Here is a 26387-nt window from a genome sequence, read left to right on the forward strand (position 1 = left end):
CTGGCTATTTCTAAGCAGCAGTGAACCCTCTGTTTCTTTAAATCTTGTCAATTGTGTAGAATGCTCATTTTCTTCCATGTAATAAACTTTCAAATAAACAAGTTGTTTGCAATATCCCTTAGGATCTCTTTATGTCACTTATGATCAGGATTATATCACTATTATTAACTGATGTGATTTAAAAAGAAGAAACCATAGTTTTCAACAGTCACAGGTTAGGTCGGATTCTCCAGAAGCAAACTATGAGGCCAAGATTTGAATGCAAGAGGTTTTTTATGGAAGCATTCCTAGGAGAGAGAACTTTCTAGGTGGGTGGAGCATGCTGGACAGAAAATGAGAAGCCCAGTACGTGTGGACATGCGGGTGTCACCTCAAGGAGATAGCTTCAGCCTCATCCCACAGGGGAAGTCTGGAGAATAGCAGCTCAGATTCTGACCCCAACTGGACACAAAGCATATTTCCATACCCATGAGACAATGGCTAAGGCAGAGGTTGTGAGGCAGGGGAGTTGTGAACTCTTAGGCATTTCGAGACAGAGTGCAGGAGTCTGAGACCCATCTTTCAAAGAGTAGCAATTATGGGTCCTTGAAAGAAAAGTACTATGAGCACACACATACGCACACACACAGTAGATCCAAGACCAACTCAGGGAAGCCCAGCAGAGCCTTCTATAAGTAGAAAACTTTCTTTAGAATGGCATAGATATGCTAGATAAAGATTAGATTTAAAAAATTAATGTCTGCTTTCAATTATTATCAATGATAATTAATGATAATTGATCATTATTGTCAACACTTCATAGCAGTATGGATTTTGCTACTTTCCCTCTTGTGTTTCTAATGAGATCATACTACTATACACATATGGCCAAATTTCTTAAAATTCATTTATTGATTTATTTTGATTTAACTACATAAAATAACAATCTTAAATCTTAAGTTTTAATGAATACATTAGTTTTTGTTTTTTCCCAGAGTGTGTGGAATTTTTAATATATTTTACATTTAAAAAGAAACTAAAAAAGATATTTTCTTCCATATTAAAATATTTTGTAATTTCATTGATTTTCAATGCATGTGTCATGTTCTTTTCTTTTTTTTTCTTTTTTTAAATTAAATTTTTTTTTTTCAGTGTTCCAAAATTCAGATTTTGAGACAATCCAGGTCAAGAGAGTATGACTCTCTGATCAGAAATATCCAAGCATGGACCTGACTTAAAGTGCTGTCTGCATTTGGAAACAAAAAATGCATGTTTTCAAGCTCCACTGTTTTAAATGGATTCCACTCTGTTTCTCACTACCACAGTGTATATACCAAGAACCTTTCTCCATTTCTTTATCATTATTATGTTATGTTAGTCACCACTTAGTACATCATCAGTTTTTGATGTAATGTTTCATGATTCATTAGTTGCATATAACACCCACTGCTCATCACAAGTGCCCGCCTTAATACCCATCACCAGGCTCACCCATTCCCCCACCCCCTCCCCTCTAAAACCCTCAGTTTGTTTCCTTGAGTCCACAGTCTCTCATGGTTCATCCCCCCTCCAAGTTCTCCCCTTTATTTTTCCCTTCCTTCTCCTAATGCCCTCCATACTATTCTTTATGTTCCACAAATAAGTGAAACCATATGATAATTGATCTTCTCTGCTTGACTTATTTCACTGAGCATAATCTCCTCCAGTCCCATACATGTTAAAGCAAAATTTGGGTATTCATCCTTTCTGATGCCTGAGTAATATTCCATTGTGTAAATGGACCACATCTTCTTTATCCATTTGTCTGGTGAAGGGCATCTTGGCTCTTTCCACAGTTTGGCTATTGTGGACATTGCTGCTATGAACATTAGGAAGCATATGGCCCTTCTTTTCACTACATCTGTATCTTTGGGGTAAATACCCAGGTGTGCAATTACTGGGTCATAGGGGAGCTCTATTTTTAATTTTTTGAAGAAACAACACATTTTTCCAAAGCGGCTGCACCAACTTGCATCCCCACCAATAGTGTAAGAGGGCTCCCCTTTCTCCACAACCTCTCCAACACTTGTTTCTTGCCTTGTTAATTTTTGCTATCCAAGATCAAAAAGAGGCGGTTCCGTGGTGTAATGGTGAGCATTCTGGACTCTGAATCCGAGATCTAAAAGAACCTCTCAAACTCAACTCCCAAAAACAGATAATCAAGTAAAAAAATGGGCAGAAGACATGAACAGACACTTCTCAAAACTTCTTTAGTTTTAGCCATTTTCAAATGGCTAACAGACACATGAAAAAATGTTCATCAGCATTAGCCATCAGGGAAATTCAAATCGAAACTACATTTAGATACCACCTTATACCAGTTAGAATGCAAAAACTGACAAGGCTAGAAATGTTTCACCATTTCAAAATTTGTATCACTACAAACAGTTGCCCTTAACTACATCCTCATAGGTTTATTTCAGGATTGTTGTTGGTTTTTGCTTCCCCCTTTAAATTGTGGCTTCTCGTCTAAGGATTAGAGAAGCATTATTTTAGAGTCCCTATGTTGGATGTAATTTAGAGCTGTACCACATCAAACCCACTGACAGATTTAGAGATTAATTTTCAGACCTCTTGTGGTGCCAGCAAAACTCCTTAAGATTTTGAAAATGGCAACACTGTTGACTCTCTACTGCTAAAGATTACTTGTATCCATTATCCCATCACTGCAAAAGAAAAGTTTAAGTGTGGCAAATATAAATGTTCTGCTTTATGGAAAAACCTGTGCATAGAAAAAAAAAGAGGAAGAAGAAGAATCAATTTATAGAACAAGAAATCGTTTATCCTCCATTGGGACAGCTTATACAGCTGTATCTCCTTCCTTTCAATCCATAAGGATAACATTGCTGTTGCTAAATGTTACTTGCATGAAAAAATAGTTCAGTATTTTTTTTAAATATTTTACTTATTTGACAGATAGAGATCACAAGTGGAGAGAGAGAGAGAGAGAGAGAGAGCGAGAGGAGGAAACAGGCTCCCTGCCTAGCAGAGAGCCCGATGTGGGACTCGATCCCAGGACCCTGAGATCATGACCTGAGCTGAAGGGAGAGGCTTAACCCACTGAGCCACCCAGGCAGCCCTAGTTCAGTATTTTTGAACAGTCACATATTAGGTCAGGCTCCCCAGAAGCAAACCAAGCCTAGTGATCCACAAAAAGAGAACTTTGAGTATAATGTATATGCTTTTAGGATTATACTGAAAGTTGATACAAAACCTTTTTTCCTCCAAGTATTTTGGCTTGAAAGCATCTCCAAATATGTGTTTGCTTCATTTTAACATAAATGCGTTTTGGGGGAAATTTAATCCATATGTTTCAGCAAGGTTACATGTAAATCATCCAAATGTTGGTTTATTAGAGCTACATGATGTCTAAGATGCCTTTTGAGCTCTTTTAACAGTCTTTACATTCTTTTGTGAAAAGCTGTGAGTAAGTTGCCAAGAGTAAACAAATCGAATAGCAAAAAGCTTTGAAATGCTTAGCCTATTATTTTTGATTGGGTTCTGAACTTGGCAGGGCGCATTCCCTGTTCCTGCCCTCAGGGTGAAGTGAAACCATTTGAACGCTGTATTTCCCAGTTGGTTAATTGACATTTGAGAATTAATGGAGTACAGACAGAATCATGTTTGGCAGGTGAGTGATACTTTACGTGACCTCAGAAAGTTACTTCCTCTGGTTTGCAGAAGCTCAGAGCATGGAGCAATGTTACACAAATTATGAAGCACATGTTAGGACAGACAGCCATTGAGGGATCCATACTGGGGATTTCTCTATTTCTCTTTGCATCTTCAGGTGGAATGGTTGAAAAATGAAGACATCATTGATCCCGTTGAAGATCGGAATTTTTATATTACTATTGATCACAACCTCATCATAAAGCAGGCCCGCCTCTCAGATACTGCAAACTATACTTGTGTGGCCAAAAACATCGTTGCCAAGAGGAAAAGCACGACAGCAACTGTCATAGTCTATGGTGAGTGAGCTGTCCAAGTCTCAATTTAGTTCACGTCAAACTACCGTTTCTCATTTTAATTTAAAATCTCCAGCAGAGGCCCTTGGCAATCCACATCGCTACTCTCTCCCAGCCTCGGGCTCCACCAGTGAGACTTACCTGCTTCCCTGACACTCATAGAAAGACTAGGCTTGGAAATTCCTAGCCCTTGTCAGTGAGCTTATGGGGAAGATGAAGGAAAGCTACCTGAGCACTGACACCAGAGCCAGCAGATGGCCCTGCCTCTCTAAGCCCTCCACTCTCTGTACCCCGGACCCCCCAGAGCTAGAGTTGGGAGATGGAGATGCTTGAGTCATCCTGCTCATCCATCTGGGGCTCAGTCAGGTAAAGGAGCTGACCTGTTCCCCCAAACACATCAGATCAACATTGATTTCCTGGAACTTGCCTCATCACTCCCTCCAGGGTCCTTAGAGTGAAGGCGAAAACTGCTATCTCCATGGCCCTCATCCTAACCACGAGGCAAGGTTTAACAGAATGATTTCTTCCGGAAGCTTCCCGTCCACACGCTGCTCCTTTCTAGTCCAGCTCATCTCTGATGGGGCCTCTCCTTTCTCCAGAAATACTCAACAGTTCCACTCCCAATTTTGCTCTAGCGTGTGATGCTTTTATTTCTCCACACTTTTTAGCGCTCACTTGTCTTCCAGGCATTCTATGGGTGGTTTCATTTCCCTAGCTGTGCAGTAAGCTCCGTTCTAGATGGAGAGACCACTCTATGCACTTCTCACAGCATCGGACATGCAGAAGGTCCTCATATGCTTGATGATTTATTGTATCAAAGGTCACCTAACAACCCTGGGAAGTATTTTGAGGGTATGCCACCTTTTACGTGAGATGCCTATGTCACACCACCCACTTAGGGAAGCTTCTCATGGCTGCATTAGTGTTAAAGGATATTCCAAGGGCCTTCGGGTGTGGGTGACTGTGAAGGAAGGGCAGCTGTTGGCAAGTATCTGGCTCATGGTACTTACTACTGATAGTGCCCTTCGGATGGATGTCTCCATGCTGTAAGGAGTTACAAGAAACAGGAGCCACTGTGATGTTCCAAAGGCTAAATATGGTGACGCTTTAAATCTCTCGTTTTTATTACAAGACAGATACAGACTATTTTTTAATCTTCTGAATACTCTGAAGCTGAATTTCCTCGTCAAGATAATGGCTGTTAAATTGTAAGCTGTTGCCTCTCTTCAGTCACAATGAAATGATTCCTCTTTTTGTCTTTTTCTAAACCAGCTGAAGGACTTGATTAACAATTTGAAGGGCAAAAGAGAAACGGAGCGCATCACAGCACGTAGTAATCATAGATAACTAATGAAGACAGACTCTCTGTGTATGCATTATATAGATGCTTAATATATATGCAAATCTCTCTTCCTATGTATAGCATGCTTTCAATATCTATAAATACAAGCTGAACATTGTTGTTAGAAAGAATCAAACACAAGGAACTTGAACATTTTGAGTTCAAAAATAGCACTGGACTAAGGGTCAGGAGACTTGTGCTCTCAGACTAGCTCTCCCTCTAACTGACCCTAAGTGAGTCACTTGTCCAGGGTGCTAGGAGCCTGTGTCTCCTTCTCTGTAGAATGGGAGAATAAGTCTGGGACTTTCACGTTCCTTTTATTTTTTTTCTCTAGAAGTTTATGATTATTCATTTCTCATTAAAATCCTACCGGGCAGGGCGGGGGGGACCTACCAGAGCATTACATGTATACTATAACCCCAAATATTGGCCTGCCAGGATGCTAGTAAGCAATTTACACTGACAATTCCATGACATCTGGTTTTGTAAAGCTGAGCAGGTTAAGTTGCTTTCTGGAACACCGACTGAAACTCAACCTATCAACCATCTGTTTGTCCTTCTCATGGCCCCATAAAGGAAGTCGTCCCAGGCTCATAGATAAGGCTCACCAGAAGTCCACAGCAAAACATATACATCTAATGAGTACTTCATTTTTGAGTCTGCTGTGTATATTTATTTTTGTTAGTATCATGCTTAGATCGAAAATGCATGTCTGTTATAGAAAATTTGGGAAACACAGAAATGGTCAAAGAAGAAAAGGTCCATAACCCTGTCATCTTGTCATTCAGAAACAACTTTCAAAAAGATTGATATGCATACTACTGGTATTTTCTATGGATAGACAAAATTTTAAAATAAGGGGTATAAATATATTTTTTACTTAAAACATAATGTTGAAATACTCATATATTATTAAATAGACTTCTCTAGAACCATTTTTAATGGCTGCCTAGGTGTCAGTCACATGAACAGGCATCTACTTTACCATTTTCCTATTGTTGAACATTACAGTTGTTTACAGTTTTTTACCTTTATATAGAAAGTAACTGTGATGAAAAAGCACTCTTGTCTGAGTCTGTATGTACAACACATTTATGATGATTTCCCATTGCATAGGCTTCTAGAAGAGGAGATGCCGGGTGTATGATGTACACCTGTATGGTGTACCTGAATGTCCAGCCCCCTTCTTTATGATCAGGAGGTAGACACTCATTCTCATTGTATTGGGTTTTAACTACCAGCAAATAATTTTTTGTTAGCAAATGCTTAATTACAATAATTGAATCTCAACTCACATTATATAAGTACTAAAATATACCAAAGTATTTTCTAGAGGGAGATCTCCAGAGGTGAATAGTGAACATAGCATTAGAATGTAGGTTTTACAGTCATACCTATACTGAAGTCTCCATGAAACACCATAAGAAGCCTTTACACACAGCATGGATATACATTTCAATTACATAAACGAATTGCCAATTCAATCAAATAGCTACTCAATTAGTTTAAAATCTAGCAATATTAAGGCTATTTTTTAACCAGGTTCACTGGGTTATTGAAACTGACTAAAAGTCCACAAAGGGTTGTAATGTTTGCATATGCTAAAAAACAAACTAATCAATCACCTGCTATTAAGAAAAAGCTACATGATTTTTTTCAGTTCTCATACTTCAGATCCACCTTCAGCCTTGGCATAAGGATGTAAATATTTATTATTTGAGATAATCTGTCAAAAATAATTTTTGAAGCTTGAATAGGTAAGGGGAATATATATTTTTAAGAACACTAGCCAAGGAAAATAGAACACAGTTCTATTTGTTTTTCTGAGTAGGTGAGTAAATTTGGGTAATCCATTTTATTTTTCTCTATGCTTAGATTCTTCTGCTCTTTGATAATACTTTGAATGAAATGATGGCCTGGGTCCCTTTTAGATTTCAATTTTTTAATTTTTTATGGTCACTTAGCAGATGAGTTTTTGTTTATGTGTTGTGTGTGGTTTGTGTGTCTGTGTGTGCATGAACACACAAGTAATTCACATTTTGTATTTACCTCCTTCCAGTCAATGGTGGCTGGTCCACCTGGACAGAGTGGTCTGTGTGTAATAGCCGCTGTGGACGAGGATATCAGAAGCGCACAAGGACCTGCACCAACCCAGCACCACTCAATGGTGGTGCCTTCTGTGAGGGGCAGAGTGTGCAGAAAATAGCCTGTACCACCTTATGCCCAGGTAAAAAAAAAACCAGTGTTCTCATTCCAAATGTGTCTTCCCATTCCAGAAATACAAAAACCTGTATTCTTGACCTGAATGTGTGATAAACATTATTCATATCCATCATGCCAGTAAATGCTTACATTGTTGAGAAATCAAATCGTTTTCCCCCAAACTGTACTTAACTTTATTACCCAAACATGCAAAATAGAATAAAATAAGAGATTAAACACTTAGGGACATAATCCCTCTCTATTACTCAATGAAACTGCTAGAGCCAAGATTATAGGTTTTGTAATTCAAGGGATTTGGGCAGCACTGAAAGCCACACATTTTAGGAATAACAACCCTTGATCTTCAGACAGCCATGGACATTATTGGGATTAAAATTTAAAAAATGTTTTAGACTGAAATATTTGATATTTAGTGTCAGTTTCTGGGCAAGGACAAATAAAATATTTGGAATGAATTAAAAGGAAGGCAAAGCTTTGTGACACATGAGCTAATGGATTTTGAAAATACAATGCAGTCAGCTCTTTATTGTCTGTACATGTTGGTCACCTGTTTTTGTGAGTTATTTGCAGTGGCACCTATGGCGAGATTGCATCCCTCTGCCGCTGGGCATCTTTTTGTCCTGTCTCATATTGTCACCAGCTCTTATCCTAGGCAAATTGAAGGTGCAATTTGCCAAACTCAAAACCAACTAAAATGCTTAATTATATGATATATTAAAAAGTTTAGCTAAAATGACTTTGAAATAATCTATAAATTTTGTACATTCCATTGAGCTAGCTGTTACGATATCAATTTCATTTTTTTAATTTGTATTTTGTTTTTCTGTTATTTCATTATTTAGAAACAGTGTCCTTACTTCCCTTTATTTAGTCTATATTTTGTTTTATCCATCCTCTAATAAATAGTTTATCAGAGATGGGTTGTACGAATGAGCTGGAAAGAAAAATATAATCTATATTTTATATTCCCAAGTGTCCATTTTCAAATATCCAAACAGTATCCCATACTGAAGCCTTTGAGAGATTTTGTGTAACAAATTTTGACACTTAGCTAGGTTTAGAATTTCAATATTTTACCTTATACTCTCCTATATTTTATATAGATGTTTACTTCCACAATTGAAATTGCATTGAACATTCTGACTTGAAATAAAAGTGTGTGTGTGTGTGTGTGTGTGTGTGTGTGTGCGTGCGCACGCGCTTTAGGATGATCTAGGTCAGAGCAAATGTCTTTTCTCCAAATAGCTGGGAGTTGCTTAAATAGCCAACTCTGGATGATTGAAATATTAATGCTTTCATAATTTTTTCATATGAGTATGTTTATATCTCCATACACGTTATACATATATATTTACACAATAATTTGAATATGAAATCATACAGATTTCCTAAACTATATAGAACACTAAAATTGACATAATTTCTATGAATATGTAAGTGTAAGATGTTATATATATTAGGTGTTCAATAAATGATGTTTGGCATTGTTTTATATTGAATTCTAGGTAATCATAATTATTTATATATTTCAGGAAAATTTTTAAATTTAACTACTCTTTAATATTCTTGTATTAATTATGTAAGAATTTTTTAAGAAGGCATTATAAGTGTGACTTTAGTGAAATTTAGTGTACTTTTTTCAACTTAGAATTTAAGTGGTGTGTGTTTAAGATAGAAATATATCAGCTCAGTATCACTGAGATTACTAACAAGTCAGCAACAAAAATTAAGAAGAAAGTTAGTCAATTCTAAATAACTGAATCACAGCAAAAGAATTAGGAATGCATGTAAATATTATTTGTAAAATAAAAATAGAAATTTCTATATCATCAAATAATGGCATAGAATTACCAAATCATATATGGAAAATAATAGTCATTTCAACAAAGCATTGAAGAAGGTCTCAACAGAATCAAGATGCCTGGATAAAAAAATAAAATGAAAAGAGTACTTAAGACAAGGATGGATGATAGGTAGATAGATAATAGATGATGGATGGATGGATGCATCAGATAGATACATAGATACATAAATGATAGATATGGATGGATGGGTGGATGGATGGATGGATGGATGGATAAATAAATGAATAGGTAGAGGAATAATTAGATAAGGATAGGTGGATGCATGGAAAGTTGGGTCAGTGAGTAGATAAATAGACTTTTTCCCCATTGTACCAACCTCTTCTCCATATTGCCACACAGGTTTACCTTCACTGCTCACATGACACTATGCATGAAGAAACCTTGGCTCCAGATAGAGGTCCCCTAATTTTCAATGCAAAATCCAAAATCTTCCCTTTTAAGAGAAAAAAGGGGTGCCATCATGATCTACTTTTATGTACCTCCTGGTTCTCATCAGCTCCTGGCGACAACATTGGTTTCTGTGCCTTCCTTTAAGCAATTCCTTGCCTTGGTCAGTAAAGATACAGTCACACCCTCAGGAAGTAAATTTCACAGAACCCCGATGACGTATATCTCCCATGCTCACTTCCCAGCAGCAGACATGAATGCAGTCCTCCTTGATGGGGCATTTTCTTCAGTTTTCTGTTTTGTTTTATTTGTACATGAGCCCTACTCCCTTCTCCCCACAAGTAGCTGCTTCTCCATCTGACCTTCTGCTGCTTTTTGTGTGTGTGTGCGTGGCAGTGGATGGCAGGTGGACTTCATGGAGCAAGTGGTCTACTTGTGGGACCGAGTGCACGCACTGGCGCAGGAGGGAGTGCACGGCGCCCGCCCCCAAGAACGGAGGCAAGGACTGTGATGGCCTCGTCTTGCAATCCAAGAACTGCACTGATGGGCTTTGCATGCAGAGTAAGTCAATTTGAGCAAACAAAAGACACATGCGAGGCCTGAGGTTTAACAATTTGGATTTCTTGGAAATATTAGAAATTAAGAATTCCAAACAACAGGGAAAAAAATGCAGTAATATGCCAGAATACTAGCTCTGTGTCAGAATTGAAAGAACTAATCTCCCAGGAACCAGAATGAATAATAACTATCCAGTTAACAAATGACATACACACTATTGAGTTCTCATGAGCGAAGAGTGATTCAGTCATATCCATGGGGAACTGTCACTCTTTCCAGACTAGGGAACCATTCCTTAGTTTTATTTGAATGCATAAAAGGGCACCCCAAACTCCTCAGAGTAGAATCACATGACTTTGATAAAGTAAGCTATTTATTCCTAATTCATGGCCATTACTGAACCAATGTCCATGAATGTAAAATACATATAAAGCCCAGGAAATGGTTCTGCAGATAGATTTACCAATTTACAGTGAATGCTTAGTGGGAACATCTCTGTAAGTCCTTAAAAATGCTAAGCTTGTGTTAGTGTTTGTTTAAAGGAAATAATGTTAATGAAACAAAAATTTTAAAAATGGGTGTAGAAGTTTGACTAAGGAATATAATGAATGAGGAGGCTAAATAGTCCCCATTTTCCAAGACCTCGTTTCTCAGCTTTTCTTGAGGGGACCGTAGTTTGATTTCCGTACTTGCAAACTCTTACCCCTTTTCTTGAGGTGTCCTTGGATATACAAATTTTACTATCTTACATGACCATGAATTAAGGTGGTAAGAATTGTTCTGATATCACACCTATGGAAATGAATGGATCAGACAACAGACTCTCTTTGGATCTTAACTAAGAGTTGCCAGATGTTGACATTCATTATAACATATTGTGAATTCTTTGCAAAACAGAAGCAACCACATATATTTGTGTAGAAGTATTTGTATTTATCATTTAAGAATAAAGTATTCCACTTTCACCACTTTTATGAAATTCTGTTTACCTTTCACTGCCTATATACACAAGGACCTTGAAAAAGAACCCCTTACTTAAAATACCAATAAGTAATTATATTGCTGACACAGAATAGAAATCCAACAGGCTTCTTATTTTTCTGTCCACAGTATGTTGCATTCTTTGAGACCTGGCAGCTGCTGAGTGTAAAGCACAGCTTCTGGTTATGATTTTCAGACTGCTACTATGTATCTCACCAAGTTTGTATTAGAAATGCAAGAATGAAAAGAATACAGCTGTTTTCCTAACCATTAATCCAGAGATACAGGGTTTATTCCTATAGGCATGAGTTTGAGTTGAGGATTAAAATAAAAACATAGCACAGCCAAGTTATTTTTTATTTTAACATTTTTTGTAATTTAATATTCTTCCTTTAGTGGAGAACAAATTGATTCATATGATCAAAAGGTAGCAATATTTGAAGTCTCTCTCTCTCTCTCTCTCTCTCCCCTTGTTCCTCATCTCTCTTCCTTTCTCTCTCTGTATTTCAACTTTGGATGATTTAACACCTATCACTTCTATTGTGCATATTTTAAAATTCCCAAAGCAACCTATTTATCAAGAAATACAATCCGGCAAGATGGAACTTTGGGTCTTTAATTGGTTACACAAAATGACATTTTCTAAATTATGGTATTTGTCAAATACAAACATGACATATTCAAATTAAGACTTTCATGACATAGCATCCCCTTGGCATCTAGCTTTTTTCTTACGTCTCTAATAGAATTTCTTTTTACGTACAGATATTTGTCAGTAATGGTGGCATGAAGTGGTTGTATAAATCAGGAAGAGAAACAAGGCTACAAGAGAGTGTTTTGTTGTTGTTTCCTTTTGTTTGTTTATTTTTTTTTAAAGATTTTATTTATTTATTTGACAGACAGAGATCACAAGGAGGCAGAGAGGCAGGCGGAGAGAGAGGGGGAAGCAGGCTCTCCACTGAGCAGAGAGCCCGATGTGGGGCTCGATCCCAGGACCCTGAGATCATGACCCGAGCTGAAGGCAGAGGCTTAACCCACTGAGCCACCCAGGCGCCCCATGTTTGTTTATTTTTTTATCAAGTCTTTTGTTAGGTTGAAACATTTGAGTGTTTGGATTAAAATCAGTCAGTTAAAAAGCTATTTCCTTTTACAATTCTGATTTGCTGTAGTAACAGCCCTACTAAGTCAATAAACTCTTTCATCTGCTCTCCTATTTCTACTTTAGGGCAACAGAAAATTGTAGTCTGTACTATTGATTTCCTCAGTGAGAAAAACCACAGAGATAGTGCTGCACTGTGTAATGATAGTATTTTACAGTGAAAGTTATAGTTTCTACTTACCTATAAGCTGGGTGTTTCTGGCATAGCATTGCACCAAATTCTTGCAAAGAAATAATACTGCTCTTGGTCCTTATTTGGGAAAACAAAGGCTTTCTAATAATGAAAGTACCCAGCTTGCAAGGACAGGGTCTATATTAAGAAATAGAATGGGGGGGTGCCTGGGTGGCTCAGTGGGTTAAGCCGCTGCCTTCGGCTCAGGTCATGATCTCAGGTTCCTGGGATCGAGTCCCGCATCGGGCTCTCTGCTCAGCAGGGAGCCTGCTTCCCTCTCTCTCTCTCTCTGCCTGCCTCTCTGCCTACTTGTGAAAACTGTTTGTAAAAAAAAAAAAAAAAAACTTAAAAAAAAAAAAAAAAAGAAAAAAAAAAGAAATAGAATGGGGTAGAAAAGACAGCCAGAAAGTAGCAATTGACAATTCGGGATTATCATTTAACATTTATTCACTTCAGGAGAATTAGGGTCTTTGAGGCATTAACATCTTTCATCAACATTGCAATGTTTGTCTCAAAATAAAACTAGTTACTATTAAACCAAGTGTACAATACCTCTGAAATTGTATTCCTAGTTGAAATTATATACAGATGATTCTGATATAAATGTAGACGTACTTCTAGGTAGGAGAAATTCAGAGTTTATCATAGAGGTCTGTAGAATTCAGAAACCTAGATAATGTAGTGTAGTATATTTTAAAAGCCAGATTGACACTTAAGAGCAATACAATGTGAAATATATAGAATAGATTACTGTTAATGCCTATTCAGTAATATGTTCAAAACAGTCATATTCAGTCACATTCCTTCCTTAACCACCACCCTCGATACAAATAACTTTGACTCAAAATATATAGAAATATGGGTAAAATATTAAAACTTAAAAGATATACATATACATATGTATGGAATGTACATATATGTGTGTGTCTGAGAAAAGGAGAGTGAGTCAAGTTTGAAAGAAAGAGAAATCCTCAAATCATCAAGATAAAACTAGAGAGGTAACTGCATGACATGAGTAGATACCAGAAAAATCCAGAGAGACATTGGTCATGGATATAGATCCTAGGGATTGGAAGTGAGCCTTTTTGTTTTAGGACAGAGGTAGAGGCCCAGAATTTGCACAAGCCTGAGGCCAAGAGTTGAAATCTAGAGCCCTTTGAATAAAGCCAGGTCTCATAAGTGGCTACTCCCACTGTGAAAAACAACTAGAAAATTTTTACCCACCAGCCCAGGGAAGCCACAGGATAATTCATGACAGAGAAAATTAAAACAAAATCTCCACTTAAATAAAACCTATAATAAAACCACAATCCTACATCCAGATCTGCTGTGGAGTCTAAGATACAGTACTAAATGAATAAAAAACAAAAGATACGTAATTAATGTAATTGGTGAAATTTCTAGGGTACCAGCAGTAGCAAACAACAAGCCATTCTCTTGAGTTCTTTCCACAGCCTGAGTGCATTGGTCTCTGACAAAAATAGCCCACTCCTAGAAATGAGATTACAATACAAAGTTTCACATCCCCCAGGGGAACAGTCTGCTGCCAGAGAGAGTGCACAACACAGTAAGTGAGTTACTTAGCACTCTCATAACATGGGCTTAGAGCAGTCTGAGTGAGACTATAAAGTAAATAAAAGTAAAAAGACAAACTGTGTTTTTAAAAAGCATATAAGCAGAAATGCAAGAATACAATATCGTAAAAAGGATAGACAGATTTGGGGGAAAATCAAATGGAATGCCTAGAATGGTAAACAATTAAAAGCTAAAACTCAGTGGAAGGTTAAAAATCAAATCAGAGACAACTTTGGATACAGCTGAAGGGAAAGTTAGTCAACTGGAAGGCAGATCCCATGAAACTTCTCAGAACACAGGGAAGAAAGATAAAGTAAATGATGATAGAGAAGGGAGGTTAAAACACAGGTAGAAAAGAACAAGAAAATCCAAATTTGCTCAAGAGAATAAAATGTAAAAGATTTTCAGACAATCCAAAGAAAGAGAGCTTATAATTCACAAACTCTCACTGAGTAAACTACTAAAAATATAAAATAAAAATTGATTCTTTAAAAAAGGACAGACCAATGAAGAGGCAGAAAATAAAGTGAAAATAAAATGGAGTGAATTTGTTGACAACCTTAACACCGCATGTGGGAAAGTGTGATCTGAGTTAAAATTTTCTAATATCCATATAGTGTTCAGTAAAAACAATAAATAACACTATTTGCATTCAATTCCATTGATGCAAGTTTGCCAGTTAAAATATTAAGACTGACTACACACACAAAGGTAGATTTATAAATTCAAAATAAGGTTTTTAAGGACAGGAAAGGAACTACAACCACAAAAAACAAAACAAAACAAAACAAAAAACCATGGTAAATGAAAACAATAATTAAGATGGTGATAGGCCAGGGATCATCATATGTCAGGGGTACTAAGGTAAATGAATTAAATTTACCTGTTAAAGGAGGTTCAAAATTATAGTAAAAAATCCTGTTCTATACTGTTTAGGAGAGACATACTTAAATTCATAATTATAGAGAAAGATTGAAAGTTAGGAAGTGGAACTTAACAGTATAGTGCAAACCTTATTTTAAAATAGCTTTGACTACCTAATTAGGCTATTATTAATTCAGTTTCATCTCCCATTATGCCTGAGTAGCACATATCAGACATTGGTTTTGCTCATAGTTTTAATTTAGATGTTCGTTTCTCTTAGACTCTGTAGTATCTAGACTATTTAGTTTTCTGAGTAATTAATCAAAAATTTTATAAATTGCTTACCCCCTCTTAGTTTTGTTTTTAAAACACTTTAGAAAATATGTGGTCCCCCAATGCTAAATGAAATTTTTAATCAAAAGTCTTCGAGGGTTTCTTACAAGATAAATGGATGTTTTAAAGGTATAATAATGCTAAATGTTAGCGAATGTGCAAAGTGAAGTCTTTTGTATTTTGCTAACTAGAATACAAATTTTTACAATTATTTGGGGAGCAATTTGAGAATATGAGTTAAGGGCTTTAAAATTGTTTATACTATTTGGTCCAGTAATCCTACTTTAATGAATAAATTTTAAGATATTAATCTGAATACCTAAGAAGATATATGCCAAATAAGCTTTACATTCTTTGTAACTTATTGTGAAAAAAAAAAAAAAATGTGAAACTTGAAAATCCAGGATTAGAGCAGTGGTTAAGTAATAATATGGCATTTACATACTATGTAAAGTGGAATACCATACAGCCACTAAAATGTTTATGATGGTTTAACATGGAAAAGCAGAATATGGACTTACATATGCATTTAATTATAACTGTGTCAAAGTAAGCTTAGGAAAAAGATGAATGAAATATGCATTTATTTTTGGCCAGTGAGATTGCAAGTAATTTCTTTCTTTTTCAGTATCTTTTTTCTTCACCATGTTCTTTATGCTTGGCTTTTCATTATGTTTATGGTTAAAGTGACTTTCTAAAAAAGAGATATTGAGGATCGGCTAGAACAACAGTATGATCCTGGAAGCAGGACTCTTGGAATTTGAGAAATTGCCATATCACTGACTTGCCCTAGAAGATTGGTCCAGTTGATTCAAATTAGATTCGATTAAAATTTGATTACCAAAAAAAGTATTTGCATTAAAGACCTACATAAATCCTAGCTGAATAAAAACCCTGGGAGGGGCAAGAGTTACTTACAGCCAGTAAATGAGGATACATATAAAAGGATTTTGAAGACATGGGGGTTTGGAGCTGAGTTATAGCTTTGCATTATTTCCCAGTTGCCTATTATATACATATAACTTTGTCCTTGCAAGCACACTTAAAGTGTTTGATGAATTGGATTCATTATAAGAGGCTGTGTAATTTCATTTGTGAAACAAGGTCATGGTCTTTAAGCAATTTCAGGAGCTCCGCTAAATTTTTAGGCCATCCATGCACATTGGCTGATACTGAAGTATAACATGTGTCATGTATATGTTACACTGAATGGATGCTCGTTGGCCTGAAAAAGTAGTTCCTACACTGGAGATTCAAATTAAGAACTTCAAATTAAGAACTTCAAAAAATTGTGTTATTTCACAGGAATGCATTATTAAAGACATCAGAGTCAATTACTGTCCAAGAAAGAAATTGGACCTTTTTGGTTTATAGGCACATTGTTAATTTAAAAAAATAAATAAAAATTAAAAACTAAAAAAAAAAAAAAAATGGACACCTTAGGTATGTTAAATGGTATGGGTTGCATCCAACAAGAAAGAGTAGATAACTTGGCACATTTTTCACTATTGAAAATAACTACACACACAAGCCTAATATGAGAAACTTAACAGATTTCCCTGTTTTTACTTAATAATACACAGAATAGTATATCTTGTTCAGAAGGCAGTATTAGAAGGTCCATTATACTGTCTGCCCATTTAGGTTTCTTTATATCATTTCTAAAAGTATATAAAAGCAGCCCCTGGTTCTACAATACAGTTTCAAAATTGGATTTCCATAAAATGGTTCTAGGCACAGAGAGAGAGAAAAGAGCGGGGGCCAGAGGGAGAGGGAGGAGAGAGAGTGAGAGAACACTGGACACAGAAAGAAAGATACAAAAGAAGAAGAAAACACTTGAAAATCCCCAAAAATGCTAAGCCAGTAACCATGTTTACCTTTTATGCTGAAATACAATGATATTACCAAGGCCTAATAACTTTTAACTTTTATAATCTCTATAATGAATTTCTGGTATGATCTCCTTTGTTGTGGTTGGCATATAATGATTTAATCTGTACTTCCCTCTTCCTTTAGAAAACAGCAATCCAAAACTCCATACGTAGCTTGATCCAGAAGTGGTGTTTCATATGTATTTATGAATTTACTCAGATTATTACATGACAGCAGCTATTCCTCTAGACTTTAGTTTTTAATCCCATTCGAAGATTAGAGTCCCACATAGGGATACGTCACAGTTCGGATCAGAATTTAGAATTACTTCTTGCTGAAGAGGGTTTATGCCACAGTAGACAAATTAAAAATAACAATTTACAAATAAGAACTGCCTGGAATTGTGTCTGCATCAGTGAACTTCCTGACTTTGGGAAATTAAGATTTTATGCAGCCTGCAACTTTAGCACTTTCTACTCATTAAAAAATTTGCATGTCACATAGCGCTTCCATTAATTCTCACATACAGAGGAAGTAGCAGAACTCTGTGCAAATTGTGGTGTGGACACACTGCATACCAGGAACCCTGGAATCCTAGGTACCTTTAATGTGGGGAAATAATTTACCTCACAAATAGTCTCTTCTTGACTTGAGAATGATGTGTTTATAACTGTCTGGTGGGCATTTGAGAAGGTGCTAGTCAGTTTCCAGTGAGATTCTTGTCAACACAGCAATTTGATAGGAAAGCGTAATTGTAAGTGGCAGACAGTGAGTGCTTTTATCTACAGTTTGGAAGAAGCTGATGTCATAGCTGTGTTTGTATCATCCTTGATATGTGTGGTGTCCCAGCTGGCAAATAAATATTCTGGTCGAGGACTGTGCTCAGCCGCCTCCGGTATAGTAAGTGTGGTTTGCTTTAGCGTCTTTCCCTTCTGGTAAAATATTTTCCTGTTTTTGAAAGCAGGGATGTGGTCAGAAAGTTGAGCCCACAGAAACCTGCTGAACACCTATGGGGCCCCAAGCAGATCCGTATGAGAGGACGAGGGCAAGGTCTTCAGCTTCTAGGATGGAAAAGGAAGCTCCAAGGGAATCAAGAAGGGTACCAGCTTTTACAACCACAGCAAAGCGTAGACTCCTCCAAGGTCACGTCCATGCCCTGCCGGGGCTTTTGCTTAAGTATTCCTTTTTCCTAAAACTCCAGCAGCTAGGATGACGGTATCCAAATCAGCCTCTGGGTCAACATTCTTCCTCATTTTATTCTTTCGGTCAGGTGTCTTCACCACCGTGAATTACAGCACCCTCACCTTTGAATTTGATATTTATTATTCAGGAGCATTGATGAGGATAGAGGCTATTGCATCAGAAACACTTAGGCAGCCGATCTGCAGGTTTGATTTGACTCAACCTTTGGGTGAAATTTCAGATGTTCCTTCTTCATCCATGGTGAGTCACGAGAGAAGACTTTTACATCCTGGGATGTTAATTCCCTGATGTTCATTTGCAGAGGGCCGTGGTTGTTCCTATAGGAACAGCGACCTGGATGAATTTTGTGAGGTATGGCCTGCTGTCCTGTGAGGCAGAGGGGTGGGGATTACCTTGGCAATTTAGATAACTGACATCAGTGATAAGCAAATGTTCTTTTCAATTCTTGTTGTCATGTCCTTGGATTTATGTATTCATTTATTTGGAGTTCCTTAAGCCCCTGTCAATAAATAAACCCTCAGAAGAGTGGTAAATTATAATAAATGACCATGAGTGTCTTTGACAGACCTGACCTTTGACATCATTAGTGCAGTCCTGATGGGCTTGCTAGATAAGAACCAACCTGAAAGGAAAAAAACAATATCTGGACATGTTAATTTTGAATGGCCCTTGAGATTTTTAATAAGAGCCTTTGCATGGGAAGAAATGTGAGAAAAATCACATATTTTGGCTGTATGTAAAATCACTGACAAAAAGAAAGATCAAGCAGCCAGGTCAAGGAGAGGGGAAAATCCATGGGGACTAGAGAGTTTTCTAATGCTAGGCTCATAAAAATAAGGATAGATCTTATGAAGTGATTTGGTAAACTTCAGATACATAAATGTGCTTAAACTAACCAGAAACTTGATGATTTAAAAGCATGCACTTTTATAGAACACACTTAATGTTCTTTTAAATTGCGATTGAGTTATATCCTTTTTATAACTTACATCCTAGCCCCCAAGTAAGATACAAATTAATTCTCTATTTTATTTAATCCTCACAGTATCATAATATCTATTTATAGGCATTAAGGTCTTAAAAGCAGCTTTGTATTGAAATATTTCGGGTAAATCTTGAGGGCAAGCAGGAACCCCTTATAAAACCCCACTCACCTCCATTTTGACTAGAGATTTGATAGCAAATCTGGAGAGTTTTAATTCCCAGATATGTACATCCAGACTTTCCTTATAGGTGTTCCTTAAATCTGCCTCAGGGTTTCTCAAACTTTGGAGGGCATAAAAATTATTGCTTCATTAAATAAAAAAAAAAAATTACTGTGTCATTGTGTTTTAACTTAAAGGAATTTCAGAATTAATTTTTAATTTTATTCACGGTCCATCTAATTACCGACTTTAAGCCCTGGCAAAAGTTGCTTCTGACCCCAATCTACTGTGATCCGTTGACCAACCTAAAGCAAAATGATTTGTTTCAATATAATTAAAGTCAAAATATACCAAAAATAACATGATAAGTAGAACTTTTGCTAATCCTCCACTAAGAACTCTATTTTGCAAAGAAAGAAACTGAGGCACAGAATTGAAACTTGTGGGCTCACAAGTTAGCACGAGAGCCAACATAAGAACCCAAATCTGGCTCGTGGTGTAGTAAGCCTTTTTTCATGCAGGCTCTTGGATGCTGGAAGCAAGTGGTTGTCAGCTTTTATTGCTCTAAAATATGATTTTCTTCCGGTGTGTAGTGTCCCTGCAATTATTGGTGTTTATTTCTTTTTTTCCTGTTGGCATCTTTTTTGAAAGGAATGATGTTTCTCCTTTAAATATTTATTTATTGTAACGTTTTGTGCCAAATACAATGCAATTATCATACATTTATAGCTATATCATTCCAGCATGGCTTTCCAGTTACTTCAGAGTAGAAACTCCCAACTTCATTGTCCCTCTTTGCTTGCCCCACACTTGAAATAAAAGATGCTGTTTGGAAGTTGTTTCATTTAAGCAGGAAAATCTCTTATTTTAGCTTTCTCATGAATATCAATGATAAGCTTTCTAATGAAGAGGTGTTTTATGGTTGAAATACTTTACGTTTTCTTTTAAAAATTCCTAAAGGAGGTCACATGGGGCATGAGCATTTCCCATAGCAGAAGCCCCGCTGTGAGGTTGGCCTCCCCTAGGGGTGCTTACTGAGTCTCCCACAACCAGTGGCACAAGTCTTAGATCATTCCCGGAGCCCCGTGCCTTTACTCCTTCTAGCAATCCGAGAGCCATGGTTTTGGAAGGCGTTACCAGTGGAGGTGCGTTTTGTTCCAGATGGGCCTTCCATTTGCTCGTTCCTGCCATTGCAGGACATTCTGTCTCTTTGGCCCTTGCCCACTAAGTACCACAAACAACTCCCTCATCATTATGACAACAACAACAACAAAAAATACCTCCCTTGCCCCAATGCCAAACACCCCCTTTGGAAGTGGCACCACCTCTGGCTGAAAACTGTTTTAGCATCAAGTTGCACTCTGGCCCTAGAAACTTGCTCCTGAAGCATGCTGCTATATGGTTGCCAGAAGCCTCAAAGGCCGTAAACCTCTTTCAAAGGAGAGTGTGAAGGAGTATACAGTATTTAAAAGAGTGCGTTTTAATACAGTATTTAAAATTAAAATATTTAATACAGTATTTAACACAGTATATAAAAATACTGTATTAAAATACAGTATTAAAATAAATACAGTATTTAAAATACAGTATTAAAGGTCTGAAAAACGGGGCTCTTTGTCTCCGTCATAACTAAGGAACCTGAAATTCAAATTTCCTAAAATCACTCATTAAATGATGGGCTAAGTTTACTCTACAAAGAAAATCCCTTATGAACCTAGAGTCTTTGTGTACTTGCAATGTGCATCATAATGATATTGATAGAGCTGTCATTTATCGATTGCTTGCCATGGACCAGTCCTTGACACATCTCATTTACCCTTTCCACAGTTCTATGGGAGCGAGGACTCGCATTCCCGTACGGGATTAGAACCCTTATACGTAGGAAAGGGAAGCAATCTGGCCAGGCTCTCCCAGTTAAGGAAGCAGCAGAGCTAGGATTCAAACTGAAGAATGAAAAACTCTGTGTCCCTGCCTTGGCCAAGAGCCCTGGTGCCTTTTTCGATGGCTTACTTTCAAGTAGTAAGAAAGTTAACTGAAATCCCTAACTTATGAGCCAGGCTGTTGATTGGGACACGAAAACAATTATTTTGCACCATGTTCGGCCAGAGATGTTATTTTTCATTATGGCAAGGACTGCTCCCAGCAGGGTCACCTCATTAGCTGAGGAAAATGTCCCCTGTTGTTCCGTGAGAGAAGGATCAGATGGAGAAGCTTAAAAACAAACTCTAAAAAGTGATTCTCTGCTCCCCTCGTTTAGGGGATGGAACAATAATCCCCTTCTTTTCCGATTCCCAGGCTCCTAAGTGATGCTTTAGCTCTATAGTTGCAGAAGTGTTTTGAAAAGGATGGAAAAAGTTTTATAGAGTTGCCTTCCAAAACTCTTTATCAGTGTTTCCATAACAGAGTAAATTGGGGTGTTGAACCATTAGTGAATATACTTAATACTCTGGTCTGTTTTAAATTTGCCCATGTAGGAAAATAACAGTTTGGCTAGATTGGTCCTCATTGGCTATGAGGAATAACTCATGGGGAGGCTTTCATTCTTTTTTTTTAATTTCTGTTTTATTTTTGAACTGCCTTGATGCAAATACTTAATCAACTATATTGATAGACCTACTGATAGACATCTCCCAAACCATGTGTCACAAAAAGCATCCATAAAATCTTGTCACTTTGCTCCCTTTGCTCTCCATTATCTAGAGAAAAACCAAAGCACTCTTTTCAAAATTACATTCGATTACAGGATTTTTATTTCCTTCAGGATAAAATCAAAATGCTTCGTCATGGCCCACCAGGCCCACATGTGGCTTCTCCTCACCCCTCGGAGCCTGCCTCCTCCCTCTTGCTCTCACTTGCTCCCCTCCCACCACTCCATTTTTATGTCAGGACTTCTGCATTTACTGTCCCTCTCTGGACCATCATTCCCTCCTGAACTCAGCTTGGCTAATTCTTCTTCATTGTTCAAGTTTCAGCTCAAATCCTTTTTTTTTTTTTTTTTTTTTTTTGATTTATTTATTTCTCTGAGAGAGAGAGAGAGGGAGAGGGAGAGGGAGGAGGGGTAGGGGCAGAGTTCCTGCTGAGTGCTGAGCCCCATATACATAGGGCTCTCGATCTCACGACTCTGAGATAATGACCTGAGCTGAAATCAAGATGCGGACACTTAACAGACTTAGTCACCCAGGCGCCCTCAAATCCCAGTTCAAAAGAATTTATTCCCAGATTTCCTAAGTTGTCCATCCCTGTGTCTCCAGTCACATTACATTCTTTTGTTCTATTGCTCAAAATAAATTTTTTCAGCATTTGAATTGATCTTATCTATTATTTTTACTTGTTTATTTTCTGTCAAACTGAAGCAAAAGCAGGGACTTTTCCCATCTTGTGAGCCATCCTACCCCATGCCTAGAATAGAACCTAGTATATAATAGGGTTAGCCGAATGAATGAATGAGTGAATGAATTCCAGATCTGTGCCTAGAATGAAATAGAAGTCTCAGATGAATACCATAAGCCACCAAAATATTTATTGATTTGTGCAGATCGACATAAATATGGAGAAGTTGAGATTAAAATCAAAATTATAACATTCCTTTTTATTATTCCTTGGTCTGCCTGTCAAGAACAGGGATTCTATTGGGAAAAGGAGGTAGAAGCCAAGGCTTGCCCAGAACTGCTTCACATGGAGAAATTTCCAATCGTGTTATGTCTGTCTGGAGGAAGCCTTCTCCTTCTGTAAGACGCAGCTCTCCTGCTCACTCCAGCAGGCCCACACTGATTCTTACCAAAATTTTCAAGGTGAACTTCAGGTCATCCCCAGATGTCCTCTTTCACACTGGTTTCCAGGCCTTCTAACCTGCAAGAAATGAATCTTTTGACATCCCTCTACTTAACACCTTCCCTGCCAGAATGACAACATCAGTTACCTTGTCTCCTCTGCTGGCAGTGACCTCGTAGGGTCTCAAGTCTTTGGGTTTGAAAATAAACCACCTTTCTTCAGTGCCTGTATATGTCCCAGATGTCCTTTTATTGAGTTCACAGAATACAAATGGAAAAAGGTTATTACCAGGCAGAAGTGTTTAAAAATGAAAATCAAACCTAATACATGGACTCAGACAACTGGAATAAGGAATATAATATTTATAAAACTGAGTAGGAGGTTGCAATCATTGCTCTAAAATAAAGCATTAAAAATTAATTCAGAGCAAACTTGTCTGTGCTGCAGCAAACCTCTCTTTCATTAAGGTAGCACTGCATGTTTCCGCAGAATTAGTTCCCCAAAATAGGTAAATAGCTTGTAAGAACTGAGTGTTCTGCAAACTACAGAGGATCTACCTGAGACATGATTTAAGAGTTACCTTTAGTATGAGAGCACTACGGACCTTTGATTTTTGAACCAATTAATTGTGATTCTTGCAGTTTCTCTACACTTTTTGCCCTTGAGTATTACCAGGAAACTTTATTCATATGCCTCTTATTCATTTTAATTTGATGAATCTAGTGATACTGTATCATCTAATCAATTCGTGTGTTGCAGAATATTAAATATTAGGAAACTTGGGATGCCAGTTTTAAGTTACACTTTGAAATTTTCTATATAGTTTTCATTTCAAAAATTTTGTATTCTGCATTTGTAAATGTTTTCTCCAACTCTTCTTCCTGACATTATTTTTATCATCATCATCATCATCTTTCCTACCTGCCATACATTAAAAAGAAAGAAAAATAAAACTGCTCATGTTATCTCTGCATTTACTGCTGAGATGAAGTTTTTATGTTTCTCAATGTACACTATTCCTCTGATGCCCTAAAATAAATAACCTTATAACCTCTAGGCCCTATTGATTTCTGAATGATTTCAAATAAAAAGCATCCAGTTTCCATTGCATCGACAAACTGCTTAGTCCCAGGGCAAAACCTATTGGATTCCTTTTAAATGGAGGGACAAGAAACAACGAAAAAAATCCAAAAAGTGGATTTGAGATGGAGGGAGGAAGGGTGCTCTCTGGTCAGCTCAGTAAATGGGTATTTAACCTTTGACCAACGATGACAGGTCTTCTTTAGTTCTATTAGACCAAGAGCAAGCTGTTATGATTAAATAAAAAAGAAAAAAACTGCTTAGAGCCTTGCTGAATATGTCCTGGGAATTAAAGCATATGGCAGGGATAAGGAAAAAAGATTTTCCTTATGCTAATGACCCTTGATATCTGAAATAAATTAGATCCATTAGAGTTTATGCTCAATAAAAGAAAGACTTTAAGCACTCCAAAGTTAGTGACTCGAGACCAGTTTTGCTCTGAAATTCAATCTGCCTACTTATTAATTCTTGGTGAGGCTCCAGAACAGACAGGAGATGCGAAATCATAATTCTGTACTGAACCAGAATTTTAAAGGACCACAGGTTTCTTTTCCTTTTCTTTTAATTAAACCATTTTTCATGCTTCTTATTTCGTTTCCCTCATTAATTTGATTTTGTTTCCATTTTTGTTTCATTTTTTGTTCTTTTCAAGGTTTCCTTTATCCTATTTCAACTGAACAGAGAACCCAGAATGAATATGGATTTTCTTGTAAGTTTGATGTTTGGTTTTTATGTTGCTGAATAATCATTTAACGTGATTGCCCCCAGTTCAAGTTTACCTTTCTTTGGATCACAGATGTGCACCCAGGAAATAGGCACCTAATGTATTCTAACATGAAAAACAAATTAGATTTTCACTGTTGAAGAGAAGAAAGGAGGGTCATTGTAAGCCTCTGCCAGCTTTCACATCTCAGTCGGCTAGGCAGTCCCGATAGCTGACAAACCATATCGGGAAATAGGCTGATCTAATAAAGTGCTGGGTTCAGATGCTAAAAAGAAAAGGGTTGAGAAAAGACAGATCTGTTGAGTTAGGAAGCATGCAGGTCGGGGACGTAATTACAGCCTGGTGAAGTAAGACCTTAAGGATTTAGATAGAATATTCTGGCTGGAGTTCAGAATGCTGGGGCAGGCCTCGATTCTGCCCAGCAGTGTAGTGTCGTCCGCGCTGGGAAAGCAGGGCTCACACAGTCGGGAGGGTTCGGGCTGTCACTGGGATTCTGAAAAGAGCTGTCAATATCGACTTGACTGATGGGAAAGCTGATATTCTGGAAACTTCAGGAAAGATAGTGGTAAAAAAAAAAAAAAAAAAAAATCTGTCACATGCTGTGCATTTAAACACAAAATGCCAAAAGAGATGAGCAGTTTCCAACAGGGAATTCCTTTATATTGTCCATGTGTCAAAGAAACTGTGACCCCAGAGTTTAGGTGAGCCACTGGCAATCTACATGAAGAGTCATTTGCCTGTATCAACTGGGTGGCTGTGAGTCTTAGGACAGAGTCCTGGCTCCTCAACTCTTAGGAGTCCCTGGGACTTATCTGAATATATTATCTGAACATATCTGAAAATTCCCTTTCCCCCAAATCATGGGTGTATAAAATGGAGCATAAAAATGCTGTTCTTGACCCCCTAAAACACCAGTTTAATCACCTCTTTTGCAGGAATGGAAAAACTTTGGTTAACTTTGCTGAAAATGTTTGTGGGTCACGCTAAACTAAAAACAGACTTAAAGGTGCCTGCGGAGTTCTGGAAAGGTTTCATTCTATTCATTTTGTTTCAATCAGCTTCTATCACCATGCACGGTCCGGTCTGATTGAAGCGCGTTCTAAAGCGCGTTCTATGCTACCAAAGCAATATGCAACATTTACAGGAA

General features: G+C 37.3%; 1 protein-coding gene across 2 annotated transcripts in view; it reads left to right on the plus strand.

Annotated features, from left to right (window-relative positions):
• Positions 1-26387, plus strand: part of LOC111155624 (unc-5 netrin receptor C) — a 354147-nt gene that overhangs the window by 283734 nt on the left and 44026 nt on the right. The window contains exons 5-8 of one of the 2 annotated variants that reach the window (XM_022515897.1): positions 3809-3989; positions 7388-7555; positions 10200-10364; positions 25169-25225. In XM_022515897.1, the coding sequence (XP_022371605.1) occupies positions 3809-3989; positions 7388-7555; positions 10200-10364; positions 25169-25225 (571 nt within the window). The remainder of the gene's footprint in view (positions 1-3808; positions 3990-7387; positions 7556-10199; positions 10365-25168; positions 25226-26387) is intronic. The other variant, XM_022515904.1, reaches the window with a different exon arrangement.

The sequence above is a fragment of the Enhydra lutris genome, unplaced genomic scaffold (assembly GCF_002288905.1).
Source record: "Enhydra lutris kenyoni isolate GAN:26980312 unplaced genomic scaffold, ASM228890v2 scaffoldscaffold3, whole genome shotgun sequence".
NCBI classification, from domain to species: Eukaryota; Metazoa; Chordata; class Mammalia; order Carnivora; family Mustelidae; genus Enhydra; species Enhydra lutris.